Source organism: Caretta caretta, chromosome 2 (assembly GCF_965140235.1).
Source record: "Caretta caretta isolate rCarCar2 chromosome 2, rCarCar1.hap1, whole genome shotgun sequence".
NCBI lineage: Eukaryota > Metazoa > Chordata > Testudines > Cheloniidae > Caretta > Caretta caretta.
The window spans coordinates 38,176,927-38,203,661 of NC_134207.1; the positions used below are offsets into that span (position 1 = coordinate 38,176,927).

General features: G+C 42.4%; 1 protein-coding gene across 3 annotated transcripts in view; it reads right to left on the reverse strand.

Annotated features, from left to right (window-relative positions):
• The window catches only part of GRHL2 (grainyhead like transcription factor 2), a 106,568-nt gene that overhangs the window by 69,727 nt on the left and 10,106 nt on the right, over positions 1–26,735 (reverse strand). For all 3 annotated transcript variants that reach the window (XM_075125021.1, XM_075125022.1, XM_048841383.2), the window contains exons 2-4: positions 11,344–11,533; positions 2,651–2,718; positions 660–1,050 (exon numbers count right to left, since the gene is read on the reverse strand). In XM_075125021.1, the coding sequence (XP_074981122.1) occupies positions 660–1,050; positions 2,651–2,718; positions 11,344–11,533 (649 nt within the window). The remainder of the gene's footprint in view (positions 1–659; positions 1,051–2,650; positions 2,719–11,343; positions 11,534–26,735) is intronic.

Consider the following 26,735-nt stretch of genomic DNA (forward strand, 5'->3'; position numbering starts at 1 on the left):
CAGATCTGGTGCAATAGATAGCTTTTGAAATGAACTATTTAGGATTAATGGTAATTTTTTGCCATTACTTTTCACAACTAAAAAATGTATTCATCAACAGAAGTTGGTGGATAAACTCTTCCCCTTAAGAGATGCTCATGAACAATTATCCACTTTCAAAATGGCTACCATCTCCTATTGTTGCGAATAGGACTGAAGCTACAGCCTGCTAATAGTTAACTTGCCCTCTTTCAAAATAAGCCACCCCTACCCACTTTATTCTCAATGGGACTGAGGCCACAAGATGCCCTCTATAAAAATACCCATCACCTCTCATTGTTTCCAATAGGTACGAAGCCAAACTACCATCTAGGAAGATGGTGTTCCCCTATGCTGTCAGAAGGCAGAGAAGAGCACTGTGAGGAGCAGCTGAGTTCACTAAAGATGGTCACGGTCATTCACCTGCTCCTCTGTTGTGCAGAGAGCTAAAATATGCTGCTTGTGTTATTTATAAATTATTAATAATTTATTATTATTATTATTATTAATATTGTAGTAGTAACTACGAACACCAGTCAAGGACTAGCCCCCACTGTGCTCAGTGCTGTCCAACACAAAGTCACACTGTATGATTCTTTTTAATGAGTTCCAAGATACTAGTTCATAAATGAAAAACTTACTTCTGTTCCCCCATCTTTGAAAGTGTCGCTGTAAGTACTATCAGGAGTACTACGCTGGTCATCTTTGAGATAGTTTGTATGGGGGGCAATGTTGGGCACTTCATACTGAGTCTGTTCGAAGATAACCCCCCTGTGCTCCTCGTTTTCGCCCCTAACATAATGCACTTGCGGGGCCATAAAAACTGGTGTGAACTCTTCTGCCTTTACCACGGTAACTCCAGTCACCGAGATTGGTGTTGGGCTCCCAGATACACTTGTGCTGTACTCCCTTTTGGAAGACTCCAGATGTTCTTGGTTTAAGGAGAGATTAACTGGCACTGTCTTCAAGACTTGAACTCTGTTCTCTCCTCCACTCAAATTACTCTGAGATTCATTAGTACCAAGACAATTTCTGTGAAACAAACAAAAACCTGTGAATTGTCCTTATAGAAACTGGCATCAAATTTCCTCATTTAGGGAGTGGGCTGATTGCTACAGAAGTCAGGAAGAAAATACACCCGCAATGCAAAACTTTCTTCATGTATTGAGGACCAGGAAAGGTTACTTTCTTCTGAAACATCAGTGAATGAGTGGTCTCATCTAGTATGACAAATCCTGTGTGACCTAGTTTTCATTCTCCTTAGGCTACTATTTGGATACATAGTTAATAGATCAATACAAAAGCCTATTGGCCAAAATAAACATCAAGGGTTTTATATGAAATAATATATATTACTGACAGTAGAAAAATTTTCATGTGGAATAGAGAGAGTGAATTGTCAATAATGAGATTAATATTTTGCTATCTGCCCTTTCAGATAGCCACGGGATGTGACCATGTTTACTGATGTAATTCCTGAAGAAGTACTTCCAGGAATCCCATCCTAACAGAGCAGGACAGTAATTGTTGCAGGTCCACTGTAGCTTTCAGCAGCACCACCCTATCTCTAATGAAAGTGCCCTTAAAAATCCATATAATGTGCAGTTGTCACACACATGAAATGGTTAATTCATAAAGCTTTCAGCTTCCAACAGCTGCTTCGTGTTTTGTTCTCATTTTCAATAACTAATGAGAGTTGCTCTGATGAGAAAATGACTGCCATCTTGGCTTTCTGTCGGATGGACGTTTTGCCAATCCTGCTGTGGAATTTCTCTAGAGCCAGATGGAAGTGGAATTCTCTCTCTAGATGCAGATTGAAGAAGTTTCAGGTTATGTCTTCACTGTCAAAAAGGAGCTTTTTGTGCATCAAGATACCTAGTTTTATGTAAATCATAGTGGAGACAAGGCACTGTTAGTTTTTATCTCTATGTAACTAGCTGAGACAAACTCCACTTTGGGGCATAGCTATGATCTTGACTAACTAAGGTAAAAGTTACCTGTGCCTTCTCTCCACTAGGATTTTACATTGAAATAGCTAACTCGATGTACAAACATACCTATTTTTTGCAGGGAAGACATAGCCTCACTCTCTCCTGCTTGTGAGTCTCAATAAAGTCAGTTGTTTTCTTCTTAACCTGCCACACAGGACCCTTTAGCAACTTTGACTCCAGACACAGCAAAAGCTGTAATCTGAAAGGTGTGAGGGGAAGAAAATGTTTGACAGAAAGTAGTTTTAATGAAGAAGGTGTTATGTAAAGTTATTTGCTCCCTGACAGAGATGAGATTAGGCTAAGTATAACTACCTAAACCAGTTTACTGAAGCCAAACTACATAGCTTTTGTTACCCCAAAAAAGCAGTATTTCTAATGTCAATATTTTTTTCTGGTTTACTTTTTCAAATAACATGACAACTTCACTGGGATTCTTTATTACTTTGCAAATCACATTTTTTTAAAATTCCATTTAATTTTTTTAATAGGTACAGCTGTGTAATGGTTGCTTCCCACACTAGACTTTGTTCTTTTATCTTGCAGAAGGAAGTCAGAGGCCATAACAATTCTTTTGATTCACATCTGATCAAAGTTTCTTTTACTTGCAGTGTATTAATATATTATTTTAAATGATACAATACCTTTTATCTTGGTCTTCTTGATTGTCATTCACTTTGTTAACAGACAACAGCCTTTTATCTCTGGGAACCTGAGAAAAGCACCAGGCATTGGTCAGGCAAGTGTAACAGTTTGTATTTGCAACTTCAGATTAATATAGTCTAACAAAAGGTAAGGTTTATTTAGACCAAGGATGTCAAACTCATGGATGTCAGGGCTTACTTTTTTCTATTATATTGACAGTAAGCTTAAAGATGACTCCCCTCCCCTACCCTCCCCCAGGTGGGAAAAAATACAGGAATTATTCTCTCCTTTGGTTCTTGGATGTGTAAAGAAGGCCTGAAAAGGTTTTTAGTTTTCTTTCCCCAAAATAAGGTTTTATTCTGCTTGCTTTTTACCTTTGAAATACACTGGACCCTCGCTAGAACGCGGGATTTGGGACCCATGCCAAGTACCGCGTGATAGCGGGGACCGCGTTAAAATGAAATTACTGTATACAGTAAATGTCACATCCATAAAGTATAGAAAACCTTAGAAAATAAACTCCCACTTGAAGGAAACAATAAACGAGAAAAAAAAGTATTGCTTTATTGGAAATTTAAAGTCGACATTACAATAAACTAGTCTCGTTTTTTCTTTAAAAAGTCGGTGAGTGGCTTTTGCTTCTTGCTGCTGTGCCGCTTCCGCTTAGCAAACAGCAAAAGACTACGGAGCTGCATAATTTTTATAGGCTCAACGTCTTGCGTCTCAAACCCTCTCAAAGCAGTCTCTAAGCTGGCTACGGTCGCAGAGAACGACGTCCACTTCATCTTCCTCTTCTTTTTCTACGGCGAAGGGCAATTCTTCAGCTTCTGGAATGTTGTTTGGTTGTACTGAAGAATTTGGTCATCCGTTAGACTTTCAGCAACGGGACAAAATTCTTCTGCTTCATCATCGCCTCTTATCCAGGATTCGATATTTTGTGGCAGAACATTTACCCCGAGCCTGGACAGTTGCTGGCACAGCTCCTGCATCAACTCCATGTCTGTTCTTTCAACTTCCTCCTCTGTAAATCCCTCTAAGTCGAATTCCTCGTCACACTGTGATCTGCTTTCTTCATTTTCTTCCAGGAGCGGGTGGCCAAATGACTCTCGCATCCCACCATCCACTAGCGGTTTATCGTTTCAGCGCATAATAAATTCCAGGAATCGCCGCCAATGTAAAAGAAGTCTTTTATAGTCAACTTCTTCAGAAAATCGGTGACAGACAATTCGCTTTCTATCATTTGTCATACCAAGTCCCGTTGATAGTGCTGCTAAAAAATGGCGATAACATCTTGATCAAGCAGCTGGATTTTGGAAGTCGTGTTTTTAGGTAAGTATTCAACCCGTATTTTACTGTCACGGGTTCTGAGTCTTTTGGCCGGAGGATGCGCTGGACAGTTGTGTAGCAAAAGAATGGCCTTTTCTACACCACCGCATAGGGTCGATCTAAGATACGCAACTTCAGCTACGTAAATAGTTGATGCTCCCTCATTGACTGCGCTTGCGCTTCTCGTTCTGGTGGAGTACTAGAGTCGACAGGAGAGCGCTCAGCAGTCGATTTATTGCATCTATACTCAAAAAAATTGTACTGTACAGTGCTTAAATTTGGGATCCATGGCCGCGACCGCATTATATCCCTATTCGCGTTATATAGACACATGTTCTAGCGATGGTCCGGTGTACCAGGAGTATCAAGTTCCAGGTTGGTATAAATACAGTTTGCACAAAAATAATAAAAGGAGTGAATTAAAACCAATTTAGCTATTTTGGCACACATTGGTATGTAGATAGTCTTAGTTAAGAATAAAATGATTGAAGTCAATTTAGCTCAGATGAGTAAAAGACTAGCTTTAGCCAAATCAAACTGCGGGCTTGTCTACATGGTGTAGCAATGCGCACTACAGAGGTGTAATTTCTGAAGCACACTAATATGCTATGCATTAATTGTACACTTGGGAACCTTTAGCACACCAGCAAGGTCTATATGGACCAATTAACGTGCAACATGTTAGTTCGCTTTAGAAGTCACATCCCTGTAGTATGCATTGCCCCATCGTGTAGTCAAGCCCATAATTACTTTTATTCCAAACTAAAAGTCTTCACACATTGACTTGGTCTACACTTAAAAGTTAGGCTGACATAGCTATATCAGTCAAGGGTGTGAAAAAAACACATATCTAACTAATGTAGCTATGGCATGGACTATACCTAAAACTTAGGCTGACCTAGCTACAGCATGCAGGGGTGTGAAGAATTCATACCCCTGTAAGATGCAGGTAAGCCAACCTAAGCCCCAGTGTCATCACCACTGGTCAACAGAAGAATTCTTCCATCGACCTAGCTACCACCCTTCCAGGGGATGGATTTATTACGCGGACGGAAAAAACCCTTCCATCACTGTAGCAAGTGTCTACGCTATAGCGGTGTAGCTATAGCACTATAGTTGTGCCACTGTAGCGCTTGTAATGTAGTCGACTTACCCTATGTCCACTTACCCCGCAGTGTAGTTGCAGCTATGTTGATGGAAGAATGCTTCCTCCGACATAGCTAACTTTGTCTGGGGAGGTGGTGTTCCTGTGCTCACGGAAAAACCCTTAGGTTGGTGTAGGTTGTGACTGCACTATTGGGATATGCTGGCACAGCTACACCGACGTAGTTATGACGGTGTGGTCTTTGTAATATAGACACAGCCATTGACTTGCACCACAGTAAATTGGTTTCCGAAAACCAATTCGATTCAATCCAGGCAAATTTGTGTGTAGACCAGCACTTCGGTTCTGTTTTTACAGAACTCCTTGAATTACTGAGAGGTGTGGATCAGGAACTATCTCACTTACCTTAATTGGAGTGCATGGAGGTGCTGCATCTTTAACTAAGAGGCATTCTCCTCACCCTTTTGAATTAAATGGTGTTAAAAAATACAAAGGGCCTAATTCTCAGTTATCCCAAGGCCCTTTTACACTAGGCTGGCAGCATAAAGGGGCCTTAATGTGGGAGAAAACAGTCCCCTGAGAATATCCTCTGCTAAAAGAGCATCCCTGGCTGGTCTAGAGATGGTGCCAGGGCTGTGTACCAGCCCTGGTTCCACATCTAGGGTAACGGTGGCGACATGTTGGGGCATCACCAGAGAACACTGAACTACAGCTATTCTCTGCTTCCCTAAGTTTATAGAGCACCATGAGAAGCAGAATGAAAGTCAAAGCAGGCCTCTCTATGGATCCAGATTATGTGACACTCAAGGTAATTTAAAGCCACCTTGGCCCCACCCCAGCCTTCCCTGACTCAAGCACAGGAATGAGACCCAAAGAATTTTAAACTGTCTAAATAAAAAACCTTTCCTATTTCACTTAATAAAGTTTCACTTGCATGATTTCTATGACATCATAAATCAAGTAGGTTTCCATAGAGTCTTCCAGGAAAAACAAGGTAGACAATATCTAAATTTCTAATGTAGAAACAATGAGAACAAAAGGCTTTCTTAACACATCCCAAAGAATGTGAAAAAAACATAAACCCTTTTTTACTTTACAGTTAGACTTTCTTGGCTCTGCTCTTTGAATTCTGAGAGTGTGTGGGCCTTCCTACCTTCCTCAGACAGTCCTCATGTTTTCATTATCCCAGATAGCTCTTCAGGCTTTTAATAAAATTTCAAGGCCCCAAGTTCTTCAAGGCCTCTTTTCTCCGGCTGAATTAGCAGTTTTTGGGACCAGCTATTTGGGACTGAGCTATTTCTTACAGCAGAAGGAAGCTATTTCCAGTTCATCATGGCATTGGACCACCATGACAACTGAGCAAGGACAGGCTTGAAACCAAATCAAAATTGTGTTTACTGCCTTTAAAACACCAAAGAAAAATCAGGAGACATTCAGGCTTAGAGAAAAACCAATAAGCACCTGTTCTCCAGTAGTCAAAATTAACATAAAGTATCTTTCTAAGACAACAACAGAGACACGGAGGACTGGCGTCTGATCTTCACTTATAGATTCATAGATACTAAGGTCAGAAGGGACCATTAGGATCATCTAGTCTGACCTCCTGCACAATGCAGGCCACAGAATCTCACCCACCCACTCCTGCAAAAAACCTCTCACCAAAGTAGTTGGTGGTGTCATATTTGTACTAAAGTGCTCTGTTGGTTGACAGGCCTGTTTGATGTATCTCGGAGGTTGGCTTGAGTCCACTGCCTACATGACACCCTTAATTTAGATAAAAACAATGAGGAGTCCAGTGGCACCTTAAAGACTAACAGATTTATTTGGACATAAGCTTTCGTGCGTAAAAACCCACTTCTTCATATGCATGGAGTGAAATTGCAGGCATATATATAATGGCACATAAAGAGAAGGGAGTTACTTTACAAGTGGAGAACCAGTGATGACAAGACCAGTTCAGTCAGGGTGGATGTGGTCCACTCCCAATAATTGATAAGGCGGTGTCAATACCAACAGAGGAAAATTGCTTTTGCAATGATCCAGCCACTCCCAGTCCCTGTTCAAGCCCAAATTAATGGTGTTAAGTTTGCAAATGAATTGTAGCTCTGCAGTTTCTCTTTGAAGTCTGTTTTTGAAGTTTTTTTGTTGTAGTATGGCTACTTTTAAGTCTGTTATTGAATGTCCAGGGAGATTGAAGTGTTCTCCTACTGGCTTTGTATGTTACCATTCCTGATGTCTGATTTGGGTCCATTTATTCTTTTACGTAGAGATTGTTCGGTTTGGCCAATGTACATGGCAGAGGGGCATTGCTGGCACATGATGGCATATATCACATTAGTAGATGTGCAGGTGAATGGCCCCTGTTGGTGTGGCTGATGTGGTTGGGTCCTATGATAGTGTTGCTAGAGTAGATATGGGGACAGAGTAGGCAATGGGGCTTGTTACAGGGATTGGTTCCAGGATTAGAGTTTCTGTGGTGTGGTGTGTAGTTGTTGGTGACTATTTGCTTCAGGTTCGGGGGCTGTCTGTAAGAGAGGACTGGCCTGCCTCCCAAGGTCTGTGAGAGTGGGGGATTGTATTCCAGGATAGGTTGTAGATCGTTGATGATGTGCTGGAGAGGTTTTAGCTGGGGGCTGTACATGATGGCCAGTGGTGTTCTGTTATTTTCCTTGTTGGGCCTGTCCTGCAGTAGGTGACTTCTGGGCACGCATCTCGCTCAGTCAATCTGTTTACTCACTTCCCCAGGTGGGTATTGTAGTTTTAAGAATGCTTGATAAAGATCTTGTGGGTGTTTGTCTCTGTCTGAGGGATTGGAGCAAATGTGGTTGTATCTTAGGCCTTGGCTGTAGACAATGGATTGTGTGATGTGTCCTGGAGGTATGTAGGTAAGAATAGCGGTAGGTTTCTGGTATAGGGTGGTGTTTATGTGACCATCGCTTATTTGCACTATACTGTCCAGCAAGTGGATCTCTTGTGTGGACTGGTCCAGGCTGAGGTTGATGATGGTGTGGAAATTGTTAAAATCCAGGTAGAATTCTTCAAGGGCCTCCTTCCCATGGGTCATATGATGAAGATGTCATCAATGTAGCACAAATAGAGGAGGGACGCTAGGCTAGGAGACGAGAGCTGAGGAAGCATTGTTCTAAGTCAGCCATAAAAATGTTGGCAAACTGTGGGGTCATGCGGGTACCTGTGGGGCCATGCGTAGCAGTGCCTCTGACTTGAAGGTATAAGTTGTCCACAAATCTGAAATGGTTGTGGGTGAGGACAAAGTTACAAAGCTCAGCCTGGACAAAGCATGGCCCCTTGTGGGTATGCCAAGGTCTCATCAGGGATATTGTTCTTGACAGCTTGTAGTCCATCCTTTTGTGGAATATTGGTGTAAAGAGCTTCTACATCCATGGTGGCCAGGATGGTGTTTTCAGGAAGATCACCAATGCATTGTAGTTTCCTCAGGAAGTCAGTGGTGTCTCAAAGATAGCTAGGAATGCTGGTAGCGTAGGGTCTGAGGAGAGAGTCCAAATAGCCAGATAATCCTGCTATAAGAGTGCCAATGCCTGAGATGATGAGGCATCCAGGATTTCCAGATTTATGGATCTTGGCTAGCAGATCAAATACCCCTGGTCGGGGCTCTAGGGGTGTGTCTGTGTAGATTTGTTCCCATGTTGTAGCAGGGAGTTTCTTGAGCAGCTCATGTAGTTTCTTTTGGTACTCTTCAGCGGGATTGGAGGATAGTGGCCTGTAGAATGTGGTGTTGGAGAGTTGCCTGGCAGCCTCCTGTTCATAATCCGACCTGTTCACGATGACTACAGCACCTCCTTTGTCAGCACCTTTGATTATAATGTCAGAGTTGTTTCTGAGGCTGTGGATGGCATTGCATTCTGTATGGCTGAGGTTATGGGGCAAGTGATGCTGTTTGTTCACAATTTTAGCCTGTGCATGTCTGTGGAAGCACTTTATGAAGAAGTCCAGTCTGTCATTTCGACCGTCAGGAGGAGTCCACGTGGAATTCTTCTTCTTGTTGTCTTCTTGAAATGGAGAGGGAGTTTAATGCTAGTGTCCAGTGGGTAGGAGGATTCCTGTGGATCAGTGCACTGTTTAGTGGTGTGTTGAAAATATTCTTTGAGTCGGAGATGGCAAAAGTAGGCTTCCAGATCACCGCAGAACTCTATCATGTTCAGGCCGGGGGGGGCGGGGGGGGCCAGAAAGAGAGTCCCCGAGGTAGGACAGACTCTTCTGCTGGGCTAAGTATGTGATAGATTAACAATATTTTTGGGTGAGTTAAGAGTATCACTGTTGTAGCCCCTTGTGGCATGTAGGAGTTTACTGTCCTTTCTCCTCTGTAGAGAAGTAAAGTGTGCATTGTAAATGGCAACAAACTCCATTGCCTACTCTGTCCCCATATCTACTCTAGCGACACCATCATAGGACCCAACCACATCAGCCACACCATCAGGGGCCATTCACCTGCACATCTACTAATGTGATATATGCCATCATGTGCCAGCAATGCCCCTCTGCCATGTACATTGGCCAAACCGAACAATCTCTACGTAAAAGAATAAATGGACCCAAATCAGACATCAGGAATGGTAACATACAAAAGCCAGTAGGAGAACACTTCAATCTCCCTGGACATTCAATAACAGACTTAAAAGTAGCCATACTACAACAAAAAAACTTCAAAAACAGACTTCAAAGAGAAACTGCAGAGCTACAATTCATTTGCAAACTTAACACCATTAATTTGGGCTTGAACAGGGACTGGGAGTGGCTGGCTCACTACAAAAGCAATTTTTCCTCTCTCGGCATTGACACTTCCTCATCAATTATTGGAAGTGGACCACATCCACCCTGACTGAATTGGTCTTGTCATCACTGGTTCTCCACTTGTAAAGTAACTCCCTTCTCTTTATGTGCCATTATATATATGCCTGCAATTTCACTCCATGCATATGAAGAAGTGGGTTTTTACACATGAAAGCTTATGCCCAAATAAATCTGTTAGTCTTTAAGGTGCCACCAGACTCCTTGTTGTTTTTGTGGATACAGACTAACACGGCTACCCCTCTGATCAATTTAGATAATTTATTTTATACTTTCAAGAGATTTTAAATTGTTGAGGTGAATATTGTTTGGTTAGTTAAAAACAAAACATGAAAAAGAAACCCCAATGAAACATGGCTTGGTTGTGAAAATGAACATTCATTGTAAAAGTAATGTAAAAAAAAATGTCATCCAAGACATCAGAGACATTGGGACCAAGACAATTTAAATGAAACAACAAGAACTTCAGATTACACAAACGGGAATCAGCATTGAGTCTCATGCTTTACAGCAGGATCACTGCAGGGGTTAAAATGGTATTTCTCACACAGGTACTGCATGGCAAAATTGGTAAGAAGCACTCTGTGGTTTTGCTTTGACTTCAGTCAGAGCCAGTAATCAGGGCCAGAGTCTTAGCAACAGCCATACTTAGACATTATCAGAGATATGAGAACAAAGATGGTTTCATGGTTAAGCTACTGCTCTGGGTCTCAGTTTTCAAATCATGACTTTGTCACAGGCTTCCTATGTGAGTTTGATTAAATCCCTTTATCTTTCTGCGCCTCAGTTCCCTATCTGTAAACAGCGTAATACCACTTCCTTTCTTCTACCCTTTGTCTCTCTCATTGTCTATTTAGACTGTAAGCTCCTTGGGGCAGGTACTGACTCTTATTCTGTGTCTGCACAGTGCCTAGCACAATGGGGTCGGAGCCCAGTGGGGCCTCTGGGCACTACTTTAATACAAATGAATAACAAATGGAACTGCCATTAAGAGAGAAAAGCCAGTTAAAGAGTGGGCAAAAATAAAAAGTTTCAATTTACTCAAAATGAGTTGTGATACCACAGAAAAACCTCCAGATGAGCATGGTCTCTGCTTTTTAAAGAATCCTACAGGTTCATAAACCAAAAGAAAACTTAATTATATTCATCAGAGGCTTTTAGAAATGAAGAAAAGCAAGAATACTGTGCTGAACAAAATAGTGGGTGCTGGGTTCTTTTAAGGTTTGTAATTTTAGCTTTAATCCCCAGTCATAGCTAAATCAAAAGGCCTTTAAGTTGTCTTCTTGAAATGGAGAGGGAGTTTAATGCTAGTGTCCAGTGGGAAGAAACTTATTTGGAAATTGTTCTGCAGCATAATTCTCTCTCTTGGTATGCCTTAAAAACAGATCCCTGCTAATTAGAAGGGTTGGAAGATATATCAATCAAGTTACCTACTTTGTAATAATCATACAATAGGCCAAGAGCAGCAGCACTGTCCTCATCTCCATTTATGCTCATCATAGCCTTGGTAGCTGCTGTTAGGGGATTTTCCAGGTACGACTTCCAGGCTTCATCTTCACTTGTGTAGGCTCGTCTGGTATTGAATGGTGTCTCATTTGGTACTAAGGCCACAAGGCGTTTGTTACTGTAAAAACACAAGGCACACAATGGTAATTCACCAGAGATTTTTCCTTTCAGATCCACAAACCACCTTACAATTTTCTATTGCATAATATTTTCAAGAGAGGATGAGTAAAAAATAAGACAAAATGGAGTAAAATTGATCTAACAGTGTCAAGCCAAGACTGGGGTACCAAACTTGCTGTTAAAACATGCATCAATACTAGATATATATCCTCAGACCTTAACGATATGTATCTATGCATCCAGAAGACTAAACTGGTGTGCATCTGCAGCCCAATGATTTGTGTGCATTGTTTTCCTCACTCTGTACAATGTATATTGGTGTATCTGTTAAAATAATTTTCAAATTGTTGTAAAACAATAGGTAATATTGTTCCATTTAAGAAATATGCCTGTTTTATAGCAGAACTATTTTTCTCCCTTCTTGCTTATTTGGAAGGTAATTTGACAGTGATTTCAGATTGCCTTTCAATAATTGGGGCATCTCTTGTCCAATGGGGTGGAAGTTAGGAGACTGGATTCTATTCCCACACTTGCCACTGACCTACTGTGGGCAAATCGTTTAACCTCTCTGAGCCTCAGGCATTGTATATGCAGGGGACTTCAGCCTCCAGTACAGCTGTAAACCCTTGCCATAAACAGGCGAAACCACTATAAGCTATGATTTGCACAAGTGTAGTTTGCCCTTTCTTGAAACTGGGATATACTGAACCTGTGTGAATCATGGCATTATAGTGGGTTTGCCCACAGACATCATGGGTTTGCATTGATGCAACTACACTGATGGCTGACTACCAAGAGCTGAAATCTCCATTGAAGACAAAGCCTCAGTTACTGGAAATGGAAATAACAATGACCACCTTTATAATCTACTTTGTGATCCAACAGATATACAGCTATATAAATGCAAAGTATTATAACTACACAAAAATCAGAAGTAACCCAGGAGGGAAGTGTTTTATCTGGATTGAAAGGCAGATAATCCCATTGTTCATTGGAAGCACTGAGTCAGTTTGATTGTTCAAACTATGCACCTGATTAAATCTTTTTTAAACATTTCCTTTTAAAAAAATGTATCAGCTCTCCGAGGAAGAATCAAATTGGATAAAAATGACTTAGAATTGAATGTGCTCTCTTCATTTGCCAGCCTATTTACTTGACTAGCCTTCCTTATGAAGTTTTTTTAAAAAATTCCTTACAATCTTTTACATTTATGTAAAACTGCTCATTTTAGATGTGTTGGTTCTCCTCTAATTACCATTGGCCTAATCCTACAGTTCTTAAGCAGGAAAAACTTTAATTGAAGTTAGGGTATGTCTACACTGTGACATTGTCGACAAAACTTTTGTCTTTCACGGGTATTTATAAAAAGCCCCCCCGTGAAAGACAAAAGTTTTGCCGACGCAAGTGGCGGTGTGAATGCAGCTTTGTCGGCAGGAGCGCTCTCCTACTGACAAAGCTACTGCCGCTCAAGGGGCTGGAAGTATTTTGTCTGCAAAAGTGCCGACAAAATACCGATAGAAAGCGTTCACACACGCTGACTTTTAGCGACAAGGCTGTCACTAAAAGCTGCGTAGTGTAGACAAGCCCTTAGTGGGACTTCTGTTAACACAAACACTGTGCAATCTAGTCCTATATTTGAATTGAGAAATAGGAGACAATAAAGGTCAAACTGAATTCACAATCAAAATAAGTGCTTCCCTTCCCTTTACTCCCCTGGGATATGCCCTGAACCACAATTTTCCAGTTACAGTGAATCCTACTGTGAATTTACTGATAAGCACAAACTTCACATTGAACGCTACTGATGGTTGAACGGGCTTTGTAAAGTGCATTTTCTTGTTGAATAATTAAGGGATTTTGGGGGGTAGAGATTATCGTCTCTCCAGAACACAGCCCTGTTTGCATGTTACTTTGTTTAACGAAAAACAAAATAATCAGCCAGTACATGGATCAAAATTTTATGAGCTGCAAGAGAGAGCATTTCATAACTTCATTACACAAATAACCAAAATAATGATCTCCGATTATTTTTTCCTTCTGGTTAAAAAATCTTGACTTTAAGATCCTCCTTTCCTTTTTGCACTGCCTTTCCACCATCATCTGGCCTTTTGCACTATTTTAGGGCTTCCCCCTCTCATTTCCATATGTATAATTGGGTACCTACAGCTACAGTGAGGGAAAATAAAGCATTTATTTATAGTACAAGAGATAGATGTAAGGAACTGCAAGGCCTGCTTCCCTTTTCAGCTTTGTATTGTTAGTGACCCGCAACTCAGGTTTGCAATAACCTCCTTTTTTGTGCTTAAGAGGTGATTGAAACCTTGTTCCCGCCCTGGAAGAGCCACTTCTCTCCAGCTAAGAGGTAATTATTCCCTTCAGATTCTTCTTTCCTGAACAAAGCTCTCCTTTAACTAAACACATGATGGTTTTATGACATGGGCAACTGCCCATTGTGAGCAGCATCAATACCACATACATTCTCCTCTGCAGTGATCTTAGCTCATAATCAAAAACTATAAACATTTACTCTTCTGTCCCTTGGAGCGCTTGCATTTGACAATCATAACTGACTTCATAGTGTGAGTGCTACAGGCTTATCGCAAGAATCACCTGTTTTAAATTTTAAATTTTGCGAATACAGACTAACACGGCTACTACTCTGAAGCCTGTTTGAAATTGTAACATGCTTGTCTGGAGAAATGTTAAGACACCCAAACCAGAAGGAATCAGCCTCTAAGCACTCAGTCCTAGAGAGGACCCATCTTAAAGGGGTAAAAAAGGAGAGTTCTATAAGTGATATCATTTTGGAGGGTACTCAGACACTAAGGTGACAAGTGTAATTGAATTGCCTGTCAATAATTAAATAGCCTGGGGAGGTAAAAATTCATGGCAGTGGAGATCAGAAGACTAGGATTTACGGTCTTCCTTCAGATGGAATTGAACACATTTTCTCTAGATCTATGCTTTCATATTTAAAAATAAAATGCCTGTCTCCTCTGGTTATAGAGATGGCCTGCAGCATGTAAACAAAAGCACTGTCATTTTATGGAGCTTGAAAACAAACTGAAACAGTAACACTAACAGAAATAAAAACATCTTCCCTACCCTGAGCCCTGCAGTCAGCTCACAGGGGGGTTAATGCTGAGACCTAATTATCACAAGTTAAGCACTGTGAAATCATTTCAACCAATTGATTGTTGTCAGAGGAGCTAGCCATGGGCAGAATGTGGTATTAGCCCTAGTCTACACTATAGAGTTAGGTCGACATAAGGTTACATTGACCTAACTCTGTAAGTGTCTAGACTACAGGGTTGCTGCTGCTGATGTAAGTCCCCCACTACACCGACCTAATAACTCCACCTCCACAAGAGGCATAGTGCTTAGGTCAGTGTAGTTAGGGCAACACAGTGTCTGTGTAGACACTGCATTGCTTACATCGCCTGTCAGCACTGCACAGAATTCACCAATTTTTTGATGCGGAGGAAGGATGGGAGTGAGGTGGAAGGAAGGGATACAAGCTTATGAAGAACAGCAAAACTGTCACATTACTCATTGGCCAGGTTTAGTACAACAAAATGTTTACACACTGTAGCAAATTGGTCTCCATGATTGTATAAGCCTAGTCTGAGGCCTTGTGTACACAGGAAAGTTGCACAACTACAACCAAAGGTATGAATTTGAACCAATATACTTACACTGCTGCAAACCCCTATGTGAAAACTCTTATTGTAAAGGTCAACGGTGGGTTTTGCCAGTTTAGCTTAAGTAAACTTGGAATAGGTTTAAATTAAACTGAACTAGCACCTCCCCCTAAATAACTCATTTTGAGATAGTAAGTATGATTGCCACGCTTCCAGGATTGTTCTGGAATCTCCATGAATTAAAGATTAATATTTAATTAAAGATTATGTCATGTGATGAAACCTCCAGGGAGACATCCATCCAAAATTGGCAATCCTAGTATTAGGCATCTGGAGTGGCACAAGGCATTATTAATAGCAATAGCATTCCCTTCCCATCCATGTGTCTGTCTCTCTCCCGCTCCCATATTTGATTTCCTGTAAACTACTCCCCAGAGCATGGCCACCTGCATTGGGCCCACTTGGAGTTCACAAATACAATGAGATTCAGAATGTCCATAGAAACTTCATGTCACAATAACATAATTCCCCTGTTAAGCACCAAAAGCTAGGCACAGGTTGAAGAGATTGGGGCAAATGTGGAGGGTTCACTCTAATCTGTCCCATCATTGGGTTGTCCAGGCCACACTTTGCCCTCTGACTCTCCAAGAAATGCACACATCCAACATGCTTCAGATAAAGTTCCCTCATTCCTAGGATCTGGTTTCTGAAACATTACAAGAACTAAACAGTTCATCTGGCCCTCCCAGGTACAAACCATTCCTTCCCTAATAGACAGGATTTCACAATCTCCTCTATCCCTCTAGGCTAAATTCTTTCTGCACGTGGGTCATGCTAGGCACTTTTGCAGGCTCCTTCCCCAATTCCTGGCATGACTTGCCTCTCCTCAAGCCCATTTGACATGATGTTGTTTATGACTCGTCTCTAGTACATTTTCCTTCCAGTTGGCAGAGCTGTGAATATGCTCTTCTGGTCTCCTTTGAGGGGGAGCAGAACACTGGTCTGAGGTGGTTGGGCATGTTGGTAAAGAAGAAAAGGTTGCCAATAGGTGTTCTCTGGCCACTGGTTGCACTGGCAGAGCAGAAAAGGCTATAATCAGGGGGGATTAAATAACTGATTGAAATGACCAGGAAGAAAGTGTTGTGATGCACACTCTCTATGTGCACAGTCTATGTACAGTTCCTTTGTTTTCACTTTTGGCTGTACACCAGAACAGAGTTAAGTTCCTTTTCTTTTTTCTTGTTTTTGCCACTGGTACAGCTACATCAGTACATGGTGCACTGCTACCTACTCCTTTTAACTTAGGCCAAGTGAACAGGTGTAAACCAGGACTGATGCATCTTGGTGCATCTTGCTGCAGGGCCCTGCAGTCTGCTCCATGACAGCTGTACCGGAGCAAGGCCCAGTTTTGGGCCCTACACTACAAGAAGATTGTGGAAAAATTGGAAAACGTCCAGCGGAGGGCAACAAAAATGATTAGGGGACTAGAACACATGACTTATGAGGAGAGGCTGAGGGAACTGGGATTTTTTAGTCTGCGGAAGAGAAGAATGAGGGGGGATTTGATAGCTGCTTTCAACTACCTGAATGGGGGTTCCAAAGAGGATGGGTCTAGACTGTTCTCAGTGGGAGCTGATGACAGAACAAGGAGTAATGGTCTCAAGTTGCAGTGGGGGAGGTTTAGGTTGGATATTAGGAAAAACTTTTTCACTAGGAGGGTGGTGAAACACTGGAATGCATTATCTAGGGAGGTGGTGGAATCTCCTTCCTTAGATATTTTTAAGGTCAGGCTTGACAAAGCCCTGGCTGGGATAATTTAGTTGGGGATTGGTCCTGCTTTGAGCAGGGGGTTGGACTAGATGACCTCCTGAGGTCCCTTCCAACCCTAATGTTCTATGATTCTATAATTCTAAGTCACCATTTTCATTAATGTGTTTCCTCTACACCAAGAAGCTACACCAAGTGGCTAACCACCAGGCCTCTGAGTGGGGCTAGCTCGAGGGTTTCTGCTGCTCTAGGCAAACAGCCAATGTCCAACTCCTCAAGATTGGAGACACACACAGACGCAAATAGTTAGTGGACATTTTGTTGCTCCAGGCAACCACCTATTCTGTCTGTACCAGAGAGAGAGAGGCACAACTTCATGTGATTCTCCATCATTGTATGTCTTCTTGAACTTTCTTACCCCTTGGATCTATTGTGTGGTCTGAGTGGGGTTTGATTTATTCAGTGGGGCTTTGGTTGGCAAGTTGTTGGGCCTCTTAACATTGCCTATGTTTCCTGGCTATGGGTTTTGGCAGCCTCATGCTTGATTTTTATGACGAATGAAGTTAATGCCTTTGCTTAGGGCTTGTCTACATCTGAAATGTATAGCAGGTTAGTTGGAGTTATGTCACATTAAAGTGCCTTGCATCCACAAACAAGATTATTTTGTTTTTGCCAGTCATCTGTTGTTTTAATGTGTGCTATTAAGCCTGCTTTGGAAGCAGACTTACTGAGATGTGGGATGAATTTACCCACAACAAAGTAGGTGTGGCTGAATCCCCATCCCTAAGCAGCTGTTGCTCATCTACCAAGTCCTCCAACTGGTATCCCACATTGCTTTGCTGGGCACCTGGGTTAGCCCATCTGTCTACCTGTGTGTCCTTTACTACTCCATGGTCATCCCAACCAGATGTCACCTCCTTGTTTAAATGCTAGCACACAGCCAAGTTCTGTCCTTTGTGAATCCAGCTTGTGGGGCATTCACATACCTGTGTTATACTCCTGATTGTTAAAGAGTCATGCCTTTTGCTTCAGTGTGGCCTCATGCTGAGGGCCTGGACTTCATTGCCTTCTGAAATCTAGCCACCACAATGCACATATGGCTGTCCAAACAAATGAAGGAAAAGGGTACAATCGGGACCTAAGCAGTGCCACAACAAGGAACTCTGGCTAGGTTAAGAGCATGCAGGACAATAATAGGACCTCTGGGAGAGCTCACAGAGTCTGCAGTTTCTCTGATGAGTTGGACTGTATATTTATGAGAGCTCACAACTCAACCACTGCATTTTGTGGACACCACCAATGACACCCCTGCAACCGTCAACCATGATGAAGACCAGGAGGAGAATGACAATGAAATCCCTGATCTCACTGGGCCAGTGAACTAAGAAGCAGACACAGTCCTGGAGACCCAGGAACTGCCTGAATCACATCTGGAGAAACCATGTGGATCATGGGCAGAGCCCCAATCTGTGGAGAGGACCATTTCCAGTTATTATTCTATGATATATCAAACAGCTTAGTTCCACGGACCATCCAAGTGTCACTCAGTTGGTCTATCCTAGCCCCATGCATCTGTTGCTCAAAATGGCGGCCACACTAGAGAGAGTGTACAAACTGGTGTGTCCTTTGCATCAATTAAAAAATAAAAACAAAACAAAAAACACAACAAGCCTTAAGCTTGCTGTGTCCTGTCCACCCCCTCAACCTCCACACTGCAGTGTCTATTGCTCTCTCTCCTGCCTGGTCTTTCTTCTTCCCCCGCCCCCAGCCAAGATGGCAGCACCACATGGGTTAAAAAGAAGATGGTGTAAAGTAAAGGCATTTTTATTATAGTGGCAGACACAGAAAAGAAAAACACTGGAATCATGTATCTTGCTCACAGTTTCGTTAATGCCCTCAGCTTTTAGCCAACGTGCAGTATTCTGAGGTAAATCAGAAAAGTAATGGGACATAAATATATCCAAAAATAACCTTATTGTAAGGCACTATAAGGATTTCAGCTCCCTTTGGGCTACTGCAGCATTCTATTTATTTTACAGGGCACTTTGTGCTGAGTCATGGGTGTTTTAAAAACAGAACCTAAGCCAAAGAGAGTGTTCTGCTTTGGCAAGAAGATTGCACAGCAATGCAGCTCTTCTCTCACTGCCCACAGTTTGTGGCTCCTTATTAGTTGTACCCTGGTTCTGTGGGCACCACCCTGATAAACAGCAGCACAGCATATTGTTTCTGCTTTGCCCATGGCCTTTTTGAACAGAATCCTTCTCTGCCTTTTGGTGACATGCCTCAAAGTAACATCCCCCAGAGTAAGGACAGCCTGCAGAGGTGCTTGTTTAATTACTCCCCTGCCTCTTCTGCACCATCTTTAGATGGCCCCCACGCCAACACCCACAGCCCACCATGTATTTATTACCCCTTTCCCCAAGTTGGCTAAACAAACCATCCCCCCAATATCATAGGCGAAGGTGTCCTATAAAAACAGAGAAGATTGTGAAGACATCCTACCATCTCCAAGCTCACCCAAGACTGGGAAGAGATTCAGGAATAGAATTCCAAAATCAAGGAAAAAGCAACATTTGGTTACTGTTGGCATGAAGACTTCAATTTGAACAGTAACTAGTTGTCCTGTTTCTCTTTTTTTTTTTTTGCCATAGCAGCAGACACCTTATAATGAGCAGGGATAGGGTGCTAACACTGAGTGAACATCTGTACAACCTGCATAGGAGGAAGAGGAGCTCAAGAGATGACATGGCATGACATGTTCAAAGAACATCCCAAGAGAGGGATACATGACAGAGGAGTGGAGGGAAGGATTCCTGCAGCATGACAGAAAAGGAGAAAGAAAAGGACAGGGACATGGCTAGGTCCATATATACACAGCTGCTGCAGATGATGGAAAGGCAAACAACTGTCCTGTAGAGCTTAGTGGCTCTCGGGTCAAGGCCTAAGCCCAGAGGTGAAAGTAAGCCGGTACGCCCCTGTATGGCGTACCGGCAAGAGCCGGTGCACGTACTGGGGTGGATCAGCTTCCCCGGTGCAATTTAAAGGGCCTGCGGCTCCCAGCAGCAGCTGGAGCCCCCGGCCCTTTAAATTGCTGCCAGAGCCCCGCTGGTGGAGCCCTGGTGTAGTGGTGGCGGGGCTGGGGCGGAGATTTAAAGGGCCCGAGGCGGTAGCAGCGGCCGAGTCCTGGGTCCTTTAAATCATCCCCGGAGCCCTGCTGCCACTTCCCCAGGGCTACGACGGGCTACGGGGACAATTTAAAGGGCCCAGGGCTCTGGACGCCGCTACCACCCAGGACCCTTCAAACTGTTGCCAGAGCCCCTGCCTGCCGCTGTTATCCTGGGGAGGGGGAAGGAGGCACTTGCCGGTACAGGGTGGGCCGGGGCTGGCTCTGACCCCCCCCCAGCCCAGCCCCCTTCCGCCCGAGGCCCCGCCCCTTCCGGGGGCCAGAGTCGGCCCCAGCCCAGCTCCGTACCTGTAAATCCCTAGACTTACTTTCACCCCTGCCTAAGCCATAGTCTATGCACCTATGCAGCCTTCTACCTCTGAAACCTCCACATTTTGCGACACACCATTCACTGCAACAATGCCAGGAAAGAGGTCTTTTTCTAGGCAGTCTGTGGCACAAGACAAAGAAAATCATGGTCCGTGAGCCACAGGGAGATTTCCTTCTACCATCATCCCATATTCCAAGATGCAGAGAGCAGTACTGAGTGCCCTATGTATATACATTTATGACTTTGAAAGCACAAACTTATTTGCACACTATACTTTATAACTTAAAGGTTTTTAAAGTGTTTTTCAATTTACACAATCTTATGAAGCTTGAATACTTTTTTACTGATCACAACTTTCAAATTGGTGTATTTTGTTATTTATTATAAAAATTATTGAAAATGTCTTTGCATGGTTTTGCATCTAGAACAATTCATGAAAATGCATATATCCACTGACTTAATTCATAAGAATGCCCACTTTCACATGTACTATGATAAAATCCATCCATACTCTATGTTAAAAATTCCCACATACAGTATACTAGAATCCCTATATGCAGAATGTCAAAAGCTAGCAGGACTGAACATACACATTAATACGAGCACAGTGATTCTGATTTAAGTTGTATACATATTGGGTCAGACCAAAGATCAATCTAGCCCGGTATCCTGTCTTCCAACAGTGGCCAATGTTAGGTGCTTCAGAGGGAATGAACAGAACAGGCAATCATCAAGTGATCCATACCATCGCTCATTCCCAGCTTCTGGCAAACAGAGGAGAGGGACACCATCCCTGTCCATCCTGGCTAATAGCCATTCATGGACCTATCCTCCAGGAACTTATCTAGTTCTTTTTGAACCCTGTTATAGACTTGGCTTTCACAAAATCTTCTGCCAGAGTTCCATACGTTGACTGTATGTTGTGTGAAGAAATACTTCCTTTTGTTTGTTTTAAATCTGTTGCCTATTAATTTCATTTGGTGACCCCTAGTTCCTTATTTACTTTCTCCACACCAGTCATGATTTTGTAGATCTCTATCATACCCCCCTTAGTTGTCTCTTTTTCAAGCTGAAAAGTCCCAGTTATATTAATCTCCCCTCATATGAAAGCTGTTCCGTACCCCTAATAATTTTTGTTGCCCTTTTCTGAACCTTTTCCAATTCCAGTATATTCTTTTTGATATGGGGCAACCAGATCTGCACACAGCACTCTAGATGTGGGCGTACAATGGATTTATATAGAGGCATATGATATACAAACGCATAAACATTGTTCACAAGTGACCCTTAGCCTCATAGTAGGAACATAATGCATCGTGGACTGTGCCCCCTCAGTAGCTGCAGCATTTCACAGAGGCATCTTCTCTGGCTGTTGAAAATGTTCACCAAGTGTGCCAACCTCCTCCTCCCATCCATCTGCAAAGCTCTCTCCCTTGCTCTCACAAAGGCTGCGCAAAAACACAGCAAGCAGCTGTCATAAGTAGCAGCTATTTCTCATCAGCCTCTAGCCTAGACATCAAACCCTTCTATCTATCTATCTATCTATCTATCAATCTCCAAAATGCACACTCCGTTGTCATTCTGCAACACTCAAGGTATAGCTGATGGAGTGTCCACCCCACACAAGGCCTGATGGGGTAAATTAGGCCAATTATTGTATAGGCCACACCTGGAGAAGAGCCAGGGAGTGCTAAGGCCTAATTTGCTGATGAAGTCCAGCTGGAGGAGGAGCTGTCCTGGCTTTATGAAGCAGGGAAGCTAGCAACAGATCAGGGTTGATGAGAAACGCTGCAGTCACTCCCTGGAAGGAGGGAGGAGTGTTTGGAGGCTGCAGAGACATGTAGCCTGCACTTGCTTCCTGGGAGGAGGAATTGGTGAAGCTGACAGATCCAGAGAAGGAGGGGAGAACCAGAAGATTAGGAAAGGGCTCAGGGAAATGCAGCAAGGTATGGGGTGGAACAGGCCTTGACTGCTGAATAGAGGGTCCCTGAGCCGGAACCCAAAGTAGAGGGTGCGCCTGGGTTCCCCAGCCAGCCATTAGGGAAGTGGCAGGGCAGTGAACAGGAAAACTGCCTGAGCCTGTTGTGAGAAGAGACTTTCCTACCCCAGAAAAGGGAAACCACCTAGTGACCTCATTGGAGGGCCGAGTCACAAAGGGGAGGCTGCAGTTTCTGGAGCAAGAGGGACTGCAGGATGAGACAGGATGGGTGAAGACACCACTGGAAGGGGGGCACAGCACCTGGCAGAGCTAATCCCCAGGATGGCCAGTAAGAGGCACCACCAGCAGTGAGTGCACCCTCTCACAGTATAGTTAAACAGTTTCTTTCTCCTAGCCAAGTATAGAGTAAAAGGCTTCAAAAGCCAGGGGAGCATATGGTAAAGCTGAGTGTCTAGAATGACTGGTGGAATCTTGTCCCTGGCACCAACAGAAGTTGGTCCAATAAAAGATATTACCTGGTCGCTCTCATATCCCAGGACCAACATAGCTACAGTGACACTGTAAACACCATCAATGTCCATTGACACCATGGGAGAAAAAACTCCATTTCTCATTGCAGGAAAAAACTCCAGAGATTCTAAAGATCCCGGCATCATGGACCTTTCCAGATCACCCAATGTCAATATTAGTGAATTGTTGACAGTGATCAACTAGGCTTTGCGGATCCATCAAGAAATATCCCTTCCTGTTGATTAACTCCAAGGCTGGAAGGTGAGGAGGCAAAGAATAAACACACAGGTCGTATCAATGTGCGCAGCACAATTTGGGAACCCCAAACCATGCAAACCCATCAATAACCTCCTGTGCATAGCCCAGACTGATGCCCAAGACCGTACACATCTCCATGACAATAGCCCAGACAGTTGATTTAACGACACCAAACTGCTTAGCTACTGACCAGTAGCAATCAATGGTTGTGAGCTTCCAGACAGCAGTGGCCATGCGTGTCTCCACTCTGACAAAAGCTCTCGTGTCGGTGTTCTCCCTCTGCAGCTCCAGCTCTATACAAATTTCTAGGAAAGTAACTTTTGATATCTCGAAGATATATCACAGGTTTCAGAGGAACAGCCGTGTTAGTTTGTATTCGCAAAAAGAAAAGGAGTACTTGTGGCACCTTAGAGACTAACCAATTTATTTGAGCATGAGCTTTCATGAGCTACAGCTCACTTACACATCTGATGAAGTGAGCTGTAGCTCACGAAAGCTCATGCTCAAATAAATTGGTTAGTCTCTAAGGTGCCACAAGTACTCCTTTTCTTTTTGCGAAGATATATCGCTGCTGTTAGTCATCCCAGGTCTGCATCATTATCCTGTCTCACCAGTAAGTGCTATCTGTCTGCTCCCAAAAGCAGCTCTACGTCAAGCGAAGCCACCCCAGGACGACATCTAGGAGAAATGTCTGTTCAATGTCATTCTCCTCAACATGGCCTGTGTTGCCCTGGTTCTAAAGAATACTGGATGAATTTAGATGGTGATGAATATAGTGCTCTCATATGTATCCTCTATGATGCCTGACAGCGCTTTGAAAATGGTGCTGGCTAGCTCGCAAAAGCCGGGTGGCTGATGGGATGAAATATGAGGAATCATGGTAATTATTTAGTTTGTCCGTCAGCCCCACAATTCCATTGCCTGCCAATAGATACCCCACAATGCACAGTGCGAAAAATCCCAGAATGCATACAGCACAGCTACAGAGCAATGCACCATGGGATGGCTAACAGAATGCTGAGCGTTTATTTAGAAACAAAACAGTGCTGTGTGTCCCCAAGGACACAAGGTGAAAGTACATTAACTTCAGGATAACAGTGTGGTGTATAAAAACCGCTTGCACAACAGTTATTGCGGATCACTTAATGAAGATCACTTAATGCGGATACACAAAATCTGCAACAAGTTTCAAGAACAGACGTGCCCTTCTGGAGAGTTTCTCTGATATGCTGATTCTTGTTATGTGCTGTTGTGTAGTTGCTTTCTAGATGGATATGAGTAAATGTGTAGATCAACAAACCTTTCACATTTACAACTGCATTTCAAATAAATATTTGATTCAAATGATACAATATGATGCAAGTAGACTGAGACACAAGCTCAGAACTGGATATGATCTATGTGGCCGCTTGTTGCAGCTGTTAAATAAGTCACCAAACTTCTAGGCTGCGGGAACATGCCACTATATAGAAGTGTGAAAAGATACAAAATGAGGGCTTGTCTCAACACAGACACTGTGCCAGTTTAATTTAATTTGGTTTAGTTAAACCAGTGCAATTTTTGTGTGTGGATTCTCTTACATCACTTTAAAACTGATTAGATCAGTTTAGCTTGTGCTTGTAAATTTTACAGATGTGTGAAGCTGATATAAACTAGATTTAAACCAAGGGTACACACACAAATTGCACGGGTTTAATTAAACCAGTATAAAAATCATATTTAGTTAAAACTGGTACAACTTTGTCTGTGGCTGGGGCCTTAGTTAAGGTACAAGCAAAGCCCTGCTTGAGTGACATGTAGTTAAAGGGCGGACACATTCTGAACAAATTTGAGAGTGTGGGTAAATAGCAACAAAAATTCTCTTTTGTGATAGGCCCAGTTCACAACTTTAAGATCCAGATCTAAATTTGCTCCGAGTTTGAGAGTGTTTGAAACTGGAGTTCTAGTTTGTGCCAATTACAGAAATAAGCATAAGCCACAAAGTTCTGATCATTGTCCTGACCTTCCTAGAACTTGAAGAGATTTGAATTAAGAATTCTAGCTCAGCCCAAACTCGACTCACACTATATTTTTGTGGGCAGGAGGTGAAGAATAAAATATACCACTGTCTCATCGTGACTTTTTAATTTATTGAATAGATATGTTAGAATCCAGAGAACTTGTCCCAGAAATTACAGTTTAATAGTCAGTAAAATCAGGGCTTCAATTAGATGGCAGTGTCCAAAGTTATAAAGAAACATAAGAATTTCCGTTCTCAAATAAGAAAAAGGTCTATCTAGTCAGATGGATGTGTTTCTAGTAATGGAAAATACTAAAGCTTCAGAGGAAGACATAAAGTCCTTGTAATACACTTCACCCCAACCCTGAAAACATGTATGCACACAAATAACTTCAAAGTAGAGTAAAATACAAGTGTTTAGACTACTTGGAAACTACAGGTAAGAAGATACCAGACCTCTGGCCCAATCGGCAGTTCTTCCTCAATCAAACAACACTCCCATTGAATGTAATGGGAGTTTGCCTGCTAAGGAGTGCTAGTTTGGGACTCTTTTGTAATTCTAGGTAATTTTTTCTTTTTCAGTATAATGACAAATCTCAACAAGATCAAACATGCTGAATGACTAAAAGCAATTATATTGCCTACACTAATCTCTGAGGCAAAGTAAAGTATATTGCAAACATGGATATGTTATTAAATGTGTCAACGTCAGCTATAGAAAAGTATTTGACACAGAAAGGAAGGATAAAAAATATATAGTAAAACCTGAACTAAGGTCCACCTCTAATAATCAGTTTCCTGTCTTAAGCAAAGACTTTAAAGTATCTCTGTGGTTTCAAATACAGTTTTGTTTGACTTAGTTAAAAACAATTTCTATTACGCAACCAATTTTTGTTGACCTTTGGGTAGTTACAGAAGGAAGGTTTCACTGTATTAAGTGGGACAAGATTATGTGGCATATCTTCAAAGAACTGGAGGACTTTCTGGATTTGCACTGTGGTCTTGATTCAAGGCCTAATTAAATCAACAGGAATATTTCCCTTTATATAAATGGGCTTTGTATCAGGACCTGTATTCGGGTCTGTCTCTGTATTTTGATTCTTTTAACAGGAAATATCATATGAGATTGTTTAACAGACCTCTCTGTGCAGGTGGCCCCCCAGCACTTCTTTAATCTCCAAGTAGCAATGACAAAGCTTCTTGGACTTGCTGCATTTTAAGGCTTGTTCCTGCAGCTCTGGTTCACTCAACACTCTCACTGAAGTTAATAGGAATGCAATAATTATAGCATCAGCAATGCAGATCACTAAAGAGACTTTCTATTCTGAAGATGAAACAATCATATGGAAAGCACAGATGCAATAGTCCTAACCTCTTTTGAGCCATGACTTCTCACAATGGAAAAGGGGCATATTATCATAAAATCTTAGTTTATTTCAAACATAAAATAGATACATTCTTTTACTAGGGACAGAATTGCATTCTACTACTACCAGGGAAAATAGCAAGTCTGTAAGTGAGTCTCTCATTTGAGGCAATAGTTATTAGGAATATATTCACAAATTACAGGGATGTAGCAATATTTGATTTCT